This window comes from Rhipicephalus sanguineus, chromosome 6 (assembly GCF_013339695.2).
Source record: "Rhipicephalus sanguineus isolate Rsan-2018 chromosome 6, BIME_Rsan_1.4, whole genome shotgun sequence".
Classification (NCBI taxonomy): domain Eukaryota; kingdom Metazoa; phylum Arthropoda; class Arachnida; order Ixodida; family Ixodidae; genus Rhipicephalus; species Rhipicephalus sanguineus.
The window spans coordinates 158,015,319-158,025,250 of NC_051181.1; the positions used below are offsets into that span (position 1 = coordinate 158,015,319).

At 44.4% G+C, this 9,932-nt stretch overlaps 1 protein-coding gene across 1 annotated transcript in view; it reads right to left on the reverse strand.

The window, feature by feature from the left end:
• LOC119396873 (kinesin-like protein KIF11) overlaps positions 1 to 9,791 on the reverse strand; it is a 55,879-nt gene extending 46,088 nt beyond the window's left edge. The window contains exons 1-8 of the mRNA XM_049416651.1: positions 9,566 to 9,791; positions 9,197 to 9,353; positions 9,037 to 9,110; positions 7,426 to 7,684; positions 4,556 to 4,771; positions 4,204 to 4,270; positions 3,570 to 3,648; positions 2,502 to 2,694 (exon numbers count right to left, since the gene is read on the reverse strand). Of these exons, the coding sequence (XP_049272608.1) occupies positions 2,502 to 2,694; positions 3,570 to 3,648; positions 4,204 to 4,270; positions 4,556 to 4,771; positions 7,426 to 7,684; positions 9,037 to 9,110; positions 9,197 to 9,353; positions 9,566 to 9,618 (1,098 nt within the window). The 5' untranslated portion in view covers positions 9,619 to 9,791. The remainder of the gene's footprint in view (positions 1 to 2,501; positions 2,695 to 3,569; positions 3,649 to 4,203; positions 4,271 to 4,555; positions 4,772 to 7,425; positions 7,685 to 9,036; positions 9,111 to 9,196; positions 9,354 to 9,565) is intronic.
• Between the last annotated feature and the right edge of the window lie 141 nt (positions 9,792 to 9,932).

Below are 9,932 nucleotides of genomic sequence, written 5' to 3' on the forward strand. Positions count from 1 at the left end.
CTATCGATGGGCATAGGCATGGACAGGAAAGTGTTAAGGGGGGGAAGAGGGTTTTTAAAAATCATCAAGATTCCCTTTACCAAATTTAATGAAACTGCACAGTCTTGTTTAGTTTACTTTGCTGATTCCAAATATGCAATTATTCTTCAAATATGTTCATTAGTTCCAAAGTTAATTAAAATTAATTAGCATTGTTTGCGGGAACTACTCATCGAAATCTTGCTTTAGGCACATAGTCGGATACTAGGAAACATAAGCTTCAAAAGGGTAGGAATACTTTTTTGATGTGCAAACTATTAAGAATTAAGGGCACTACCTCTTTCTCAAGTACGATGAACCAACAAGCCCGCATCGCCACCCTAGTTGAACAGAAAGCTTTGATATGCTGTATAATTTTTAATACAGTCAAATCTCGTTACAACGAACACCACATTAACGAACATTTCAAATTAACGAACTTTTAAGAAATCCCGTGCCGACTGCTCATAGTTTCAATGTAAAAATATTTCACTACTACGAACTTCAGAATAACGAACATTTCAGAATAACGACCGTTATTTAATTCCCGTGTAATCTTAACAACACCTCAGTACTACGAACTTATATCCCGAAATGCGAGGATTCTTCGATTTCAGTGTATCGGTCATGGCAGTCGGAGCTGTAAGGTAGCAGACGACGCAGCGCGAAGAGCGGATGCCCTCCCGCTAAAACCTGAGATGGCACGGGAGGAGAAAGACGCGGGCGGAGAACTTTTTTTTTTTTTCCCTTCGTTGCGGAATGGTTGCGGAGGGCGACAACGCATCAGGTTTTGTAAAGGCCCAACTGCGTGCATAGCGCGCGGCTTACGAGCGAAGGCGGCTGCGACAAACGGGCTCCGTCGCGCTGCTCGATTGAAAACTATTGCGCGCACGCAGGCAAATTACGAAAAAGAATTACAGAGTAGATGAATGACAACATGCCAAATTTATTAATGTCTTGTTTGAGATAAAGATGCCATAAAAGCGTTTCGGGACTTCCTTTTTTCGCAATCTTATGTTTAACCACGGCAGTAGTATCTGCTGTGATCCCATGGGGCGCCCGGAAGCGTACGCTGCCTACGCTACGTCGCACTTTGCAAACTGCGTTATGTTGGGGTTAGTCCACGAGGCGCATCTCGACAACGTTTCCTCTTGCTGTCATAGAACGTTTAAGAAAAGCCGCAGCGCCTCACATCGTTGCTTCGCAGGGAGAAGGGCTACCTCACACGACGACGATGTTGACATTGCAGCAAGCTACCACCGAAACATCAAAACGAACCGTCGATCATAAATAACGACAAAATACGGCCGCTGCCTCGCTCTCCGCGTGAGATGGGGCTGTAAAGAAGGTAGTCTATAACTTGCATTCCTTGAAGTACGCGCCGATTGGAAGCATCACGAGCAAATTGCAACCGAAGCAAGGGTCAGAGATGCTGCCATGTTGTTGGATATCGTCATGCTCACTTCCGGGCGACAAGCGATGTTTTCTGGCTTTCCAGAAACCTGGGATGCCTTTCGTGCTTTTCGCGCTTGGCCAGTGGTCAGAACGACGGTCCGTTCGCGTTATCAGCGCGATCAGCCAGCCGTGTGGAATCGGAAATAGCATCGTTTCGCGATTGCACCCCTGCGACAAGCGACGGCGATGCATGGCCCTCCGCGACACCAAATCCTGTCGGCCGTCGCTCAAAACTCGCGTGCATGCAGTTGGGCCTTAAAGGATTGCAGCGATGACATGGACGACGATGTCACGGTAGCACCCGAAGATCGCGACGAGTCCGTGTCGGCCACAGATGCGTTGGACTACTTGAGGAAACTCCGCATATTCATAGAAAAAAGCGGAACAGCGACCGAAGCGGCGGATAAAAATGCGGACGGTCTAGAATCGTTCGTGACGCAGAGTTTGTGCTGCACCCATCAAAAAATGATCACGGACTATTTCAAATAAACGTGCCTTGTCTGACGTTCACGTGTGCATTGTTGTGAGAAACGAGTTCAAGGACGTACCGTTGCAAAGGTAGGACGTTTGCGTTACTGAAATTCTATTGTTATGGTAAATTTTTGGGCTTTCACTATAACGACCTTTCAGAATAACGAACATTTTTCCGCGGTCCCCTGAAGTTCCTTATACCGAGATTTCACTGTAGCTTGCACATCAAAAAAGTATTCCTACCCTTTTGAAGCTTATGTTTCCTAGTATCCGGCTATGTGCCTAAAGCAAGATTTCGATGAGTAGTTCTTGCTCCATTGTTCCCGGAAACAATGCTAATTAATTTTAATTAACTTTGGAACTAATGGACATATTTGAAGAATAATTGCATATTTGGAATCAGCAAAGAAAACTTAACAAAACTGTGCAGTTTCATTAAATTTGGTAAAGGGAATCTTGATTTTTAAAAACCCTCTTCCCCCCTTAAAGTAAGCACCATAAAGAAACGGAAAGCATCTTGTAGATTAAGTCCAAAAGTGGAGCAGTGCCAGCCTTGCCTTGATGAGTGCCCGCTTGGTCATCTTTTGGTTGACCTCTGGACGGTTGGTGATGTTCTTGGCACGATGAGCATAGTCCAAGGTGCTCAATGTCTCGTCCAGATTAGTCATGTCGGGCGAGATGGTTGCAATGATGGAAGTCTTTGTGCGACCACCCAGAGAGTCCTGCAAAAGCCGAGTCAGCTTGCTTTCTCTGCAACGAGAGGGAAACAATCAGATTACTTACATAAGGGCACCAAAATTCGTAACACTGGGAATTCGAAAGAAAATAGCACTTATTCTTTTAAAGGAACACTAAAGAGAAAAACATTTCCCGTATTAGTCAACTGCAATTCTGAAATACCGAAAGCACCACCCTGACCATGGGAAGATTCTTGGTAACCGAGGGAGAACACACACGAAAAGTAAATGCAGGCAACGACGTCATCTCGAAGCTCCCATACCAGCTCGCCACGTGGTCATAGATGTTTGGCGGCGTCTGCTAAGGTCTACTTAAGCGTTTATCATTAAAGACTGTTTACATTGTTCCGAGAAACCCAATGTTTTAACATGAGGTCAAAATACAAGAAAGGACTAAAATTCCTGCACTGACATTCACATGCTTAAGTTTCGCTGTGAAGTTCAAAATCAAAACCTTGACCATTTCTTGTACTAAGAATTGCCCAAAAAGGAAAAAGTAATGACAATAGAGTTCTGAAGGAATAAGGCTCTCCAAAGCAATTTAATATTTCACTTAGGTGTCCCTTTAAAGCTTGCATGAGTGCCCGTCTCATCGGACATACATCTGCATTTTATTAATGATGTCCTAGAGTTGCACATTGAACATTTTACAACCAACACTATTTTCTTATCAGCACCTGCTGTTAGCTCAGTTTTACCAACAGCTGAGACAATGCGAGTTAAAGGTCTTTTTTGAAGATACTGGGTGTGCAACGCTTAAACAATCATGTTGCATTCTTGGCACATTTGCACAAGGCACCACCAGATACAGAACTCCCACAAGATTGTGCATACCGTGCACAAAGACAGGCAGCATAAATAGAAACACCATCGATGGGCCACAAATACCTGTATGGAACATGTGGTGCCTTGTCAACCAGAGCAGTTATGACGCGACCCAGTGTCAGGAGAGACTGGTTGATGTTGCCTGCGAAAGTCATGCAAATGGCAATAAGACACCAGATCATGAACTATCTAACGTACATGCTTGCCTAGTAAAAGAGTGCGTGCCAAGTGCTGAAGGTATTTATGTAAACTGGGATAATGCAAAGTAAGTGCATAGAAAACACAAGACTGTTATATGTGAAATATCTTTGTAGGATTATTCATTTGTTTGTACACAGGAAAATCTGGATTGCATTACTAATAAAAATGCAGTGCCATCTGCACCCTTTATCTATGCCACTTAAACTTAAAATTTAATAAAATTAATTAAACTTAAATTCTGGGGTGTTATGTACCAGAGTCACAATACAGTTATGAGGCACGTCATAGTGAGGGCTAAATTATTTTGAGCACCCATCGTAATGTGGCTGGAAAATGAACCCGAAACTTCGCCCATAGCAGCGCAATGCCGTACCTGCAAAGCTGCCATAGCAAGCATTGATGAAAAACTGAGCAAGTCCACAGAACCCAATAAAATGTGGGGAGTGTGGCTCTGGTAAATGAAATGGCACAAGTCTCTGAAAAACAAGGAACTTGCCTGCTTCACGAGCTCTCCTGTCAATGGCCCCAGAGCGGCCAATGTTCTCACTCCCCGCAAGGTCAACCTTGGTGTGAAATGGGATCAAAAACTAATCAATGCAGGAAATAGAAACTGATAAGACAGATAAACAAGAAAGAACTATGTGACTGTTACGATGAGATGGTCTGACAGAAAGGCAAAAGGCAACAGCTGCACAGACGATTGGAACCAATTCATTATGGTAGACAACTGATAACACAGAGCTTAGAGGCGAGATTTGGGATTGTTAATGTCGACAGTGAAGGAAGCAAGTTAACAGCATATGCGAGAAAGCTTGCTGATGTTAAAAATAGATCGCACCATTACTCACAAGATTGAGTTTGCCAGTTTTTACTAGCTCCTCGCCATCATCCGTTGTCTCACGGATGTGAACCGTGACAGAGAAAACTGTGTGGCTGCGTGAAGACGTTGCGTTGAGGAGTGTAGCAGCAGTTTGACGTTTTGCTGCGCCCTTCTGGAGGATGAAGAACACTTCTTCACGGTTGTGCACCGTGATCTCCTCGAGGCCCTGGATAATGACGGAGCCCTGAAAGTAGGAGCAGGAGCAGTGAACTCTCTGGCAAGAAATTCCCATGCTAGAAGCAGAATATCATGCCAAGCTGAACAATTATAATGCTACGCCTCCTGTAGGTAAACATTTAGATGTTAATACCAATAGTCACACATATCTGGTTTACATGGTCGGTTGGTTTCTAAGATTTAATGTACCAAAGCAGCTCAGGCTATGACATATGCTGTATTGGACATTAATTGGCAGTATGGGAGTAATTTCAACCAAATGGAGATCTTTAATGTTCAATGAAATTGCACAGTACACTGGCATCTAGCACTGCCATCTAACGGAGGCGAAATGCTAGAGGCCCACTTGTTTAGATTTAGGTGCACGTTAAAGAACCCCAGGTGGTCCAAATTTCCAGAGCCCTCCCCTACAGCGTCCCACATAATCATACCACGATTTTGGGACGTAAAACCCTCAACAATTATTATTATTACTTCGCCGCCATCAAAATGAGAACCATGCGACTGGGATCGAACCTGCACATTGCCGGAGAAACAATTTGACGCTATGTAGTATTGTTCGTTTAACAGACTCTTTTCAATCATTCCGACATTTGTGGCTACTTCAGGGATGATTCACTCTTGGGGTGAAGTGAGAAGAACAGTCTTTTTACGTGTGAAAAGTCTCTGTCGCGTCGAGCGGCTTCAGCTACATATGCTACCTTTTCAAACCTTGTTGACGTCTCTCGTTTCCACCTAGAAACTAATTAGACACCCTACTTTGTCACTGGCGAAATTATACAGAACTAAATTTAATAATGAGCACTGTAATGGCCCAACGTGGGGCCGCATTACCTTGTGGGTAGATAGATAAAAAGAAATACAGGTAAGAACAGGTAAGGTAGGTCAACTAGGCCGAGTCTATTTTCACTGGCGCACAGCGCCACCCAACCTGCATCGAACCTGCATCTTTCAGGCGAGCAGCCAAGCACAGAAAGCACTGTGCCACTACAGCCGCTCATCTGTCTACATAAAGGAGCAACACTGGCTCAATGCTCGGCTGAAAACAGCCTAAATTACAGAGACGCAAAGAAAACTATAAATTTGTTTCTCCAAGATGAAACATGCCAGTTTGATGTTTTCAGAGGAGACTAGCACATTCCCTCACCGAGCCCTCGTGTATTTCATGTATCCCACAAGCTAGCTTCTGCAACCAATAACCACTACGGTATAGTATGGGAGTATGGGCACAACCCATTGTTGCCGCCTATCACGTGACCCAATGTCAAGTGGTGGGAGGCCCAGCTTGCAAGCTCAAGCCTTGAAGATCAGAAATGTCTTGTGACCAGGGCCAAGCCGTTTGCTTGGGCCTATATAATCCTGCACTAGGGATGCGCCCACCTTCGACAACTGGCATCGGCTCACTCTTTTATTCGTTCTTCCTATTCCTTCTTCCTAGATGGAGTAGCCAGAGAGGCAGTGCGCACGCGCCTACTCGGTAGCTCCGCGCTCGTGGCCGCTGCAGTGACCAAATAATTTCAAATTAACGTCTTCAGTGCCGGCGACACCTTTTTAGGTACCTGCTGACCTTTTAATAAAAAGAAATTCAATCCTGCCTGCATTTTATACACTTGCTGGGCAAGAAGTCGGAATTGCCCATCCTTGCCTAAGGGTCTCATTGGAGGGGCCGTAACTATTAGTGCAACGACATTATGCAACATGTTTTTAATGATTGTGAAAGCTGATGTGGAGGAGAATAAGTGGACAAAGTTTAAGAAATTTAAAAATGGTTTTTTTTTTTAAATTGTCGTCAGAAGTTTTCATTGTTCGGTGTTTTCTTGAACTTAGCCCGATCATATCTCTTTACTGAAAAGTTATATAAATACAAGATTTTGCAGTTTGGTAGATAAGCATGCGAAAAATGTAATGCAGAATTTTTGTCGCTCTGCTAAAAGGCTTTTTTGAGATAAAGACTTTCAAAGTAAAGAAAATTTTGCCGATTGGGCCATTTTTGAGGTTTATAAAATCATCTACACTACACATAAAAACTAAAAATACCTGAGCAGAAGCAAAAACATGCATATATTTAGGTAAATAAATTTCAGCTACCTAACTAATATATTTTGTGCAATTCATAACGAAAGTTGGCCAAAACAGCAGAGCGGATGAGCACTCCACTCCACCTCTTCATCGTTATCGATTTCCTGTGGTTCGAAAAATATTTCGGCGGCAAAACAAATTGCGGATCTCTTCTTTCCACTCATCAGGCAATAATATATAAAATTTTGAAATAAATTTGAGAGGTCGACCAGCCATCGTTGGCACCCCCAGCACGTATAGCGGCGGAGCCGCGTAACTCTGCCAGCGGCGCTCTCCTATTGTTGTGCCAAGTGTAGAGGAGGCCATGATCAAGACCATGTTTTGCGCCACGTAAAACAATGTAGCGAGTACTATAGCAGAGTGACAAGGCTTTGTACGCACTTCAAGGAACAGCAGCTGATGTTGCTGTATAGTTTCCCCTAGTAGGAAGGAGCAATCGAATCAAGAAATAAAGAATGCAGCCATGCAAGAATGTATAAGAATCAGTACATCGGCATTATTGCAGCGTTACTCTGCTTGAACCAAATGGCAATGAGCAGCGTTGGCAAATGGCAACTGCGAAGCAACACACAGAAGACACACCTTTCTGGAAGAGTCCTCGTAGATCTTCATCCTTGAAGTGTCCTCGTGAGCACTGAGAAGGTCAAAGAGCTCCTCATTGTACAACTCGAGGAAGGATACCTTGATCGTAAACTCAAGATCCTGCGACTGAAGCTCTTCAAACAGTTGCTGCAGTGTGCGTGGGATGATGCCAGCCAAGGGGTCGTCGGCCCAGCCCAAGTTCACGTTCGACCTGTCGCCTTCCATGGTGAAGGTCTTGCCGGTACCTGTTTGACCGTATCTGAAATTTTAAAATTGAGAGGTCACAACAGGTTACAATGACACCGCAGGCTACCGATAGTACGGAAGCAGAAAAAAAATTGAACTTTTACCGGCAAATTTACACCGAGAGAGGAAAAGAACACACAGGTGACAAGTGGAAACAAAGCAAAAATGCAATGTGTGTGGGCTTTGCAGGAAATCTAGCAGCTTTGCATTTGGGGCCTAGGCCAGGTACAAGCATAGCACACTATTCGAGTTACGTGTGTAATCCAATTGGACAAGCCTACCTGGAAATCAATTGTGGACGACACTCATAAGGCTTTTTTTCTTAGAGTACAGACATAAAATTTTGAAGGCAAGATAACTTGGGGATAGATTTGTGTGGACACACACGCATCATCTACACAATATGGATGGATAATATACCTTAAAACATATTTAAAGTCAATTTTAAAGTGCCAGTAGCTCCACTGCACGTGAAACGTGCCTTTGGTTTTCGTGTAAACAACCAACCGCCACCTGTTTCACAAGTTTGTGTTGGCTGCCACGATCCTTGCATGAGCCCTCTACTAGCAAACGGAAAGAGGGGGCAGACTTGCACAGGAGTACAAAGGCTGATGTCCTTGCCTCAGCAATGCATTTTTGGGGGGTCACACATATTTACAGCGCCTTGGAGGGGATTATAGCAGCACCCAGGAAGCCTTAGTAGAAAATAGTTGTCAACGCGGTGCTCATGTGCACATGGTTTTGTGTGCTCATGTAGCCAGCTATGTTTACATGAAAACTACTCTAGGTCCTGCCTCATTCAGCGCTCTCTGAAACAAACCGCAACCGAGCGCTACAAAACCATCTCCAAGTAATTAACCGTCACGTGCTCGAGCAAACAAGCTTTCCGAGTAAACGAGTATTTAACAATCTTCTCCCCCCTTTGGTCTGCGCTAATGCTAGAGGGCTAAGCTAAGGTGAAGGATTTTCCAGTGTCAGTGGTTGACTCGTGTCACTGGAGGGACAGTAGCCTACACCGTGCCACTTCGCTGTGCTCAATGATTTGCTAGCATCACTCTTGAAGCATCACTCTGTGAAGAGCCAGAGTCTAGAGCTACACCAACGCGGTTTTGTAAAAGCAACTGGCCCGCACCAAGCCTGGCAACTAACTTATGCAACACCAGGCAGCAGAACCTTGCCCAAGCTAGTGGACTATTTGTGTCACTGTGTGAAAGAGGAAAACTGACAAACCGCAGTGTTGGTAAAGTTCCCGGACACTGCCAATCAGATTTAATTCCATTGGCAACACTTACCAAGGAAGTGAATCAACGCGCCATGCTGGAGAAAGACGTGGAAAAAAAGGATAGCCACAGCCAGAACACTTACGCAAACACTGTGCAGTTGTAGCCCATCATGACCTCGGCTATGGTGGGCTCCATGACTGCCCGGTACACGTCGATCTGCATGACAAAAAAAAAAAAAAGAATAAAAATAGTGGCTAGAAATGAGCAGTACGGGTCTATAATAGAAGGGTGGACATGCTTACCTGCTTTGCATCAGGCCCAAATACTTTGTCGAACGTGAACGATTTGCGAAGGGTCCGTTCCGGGATGACTCGGTCATTTACGAGGATCTCCTTCTTTTCTGGTACGACCTCGACAGCTCTGACGAAGCCATTCCGTTTCTCCATCGCATTTGGAGGCCTAAACGAGACACGCGGGCCATAATCAACGAAGCACCACACCAGAGAAAACACTTCACGCAGGCTCACACTTTCACAAACCACTTCAACAAGGGCACAAGAGTTGCTGCTGACAACGAACGCAATGTTCCGAAAACCTTTGTTTTGCGGTTCCTTACAACACGATAACGGAATATGACGCGCTACGGACAACAGAAACGGTCGTAAGCTTACCGGCATCGCACGAAAACTTGGATGTGCTGGTTACCCAGCTTTTTCGTAGCCATGGCGGTGTGAAACAAGCCAGGAGAAACTGCGAAAATGAGCTACTGCCGCTTCAAGAATTCTTGCAGCACGCACAGCCGAAGAACAGAGCTGACAGAACCGACAGAAGAGCCGTAGCCTTTTTTGAACACACACACTTAGAAGGCGTCAATCTGCCATTGGTCATAATTTTACCACGTGATACAGCGGTGTTGATGGCAATGAAAGCTATATATCGGTACTGTAATATCGGTTAAGTTGAAGTCTTGCTTTAATATAATCTAATAAGGTAACTAGAATATAATAATTATTAAATGCAAACATAATGCTTACTTAA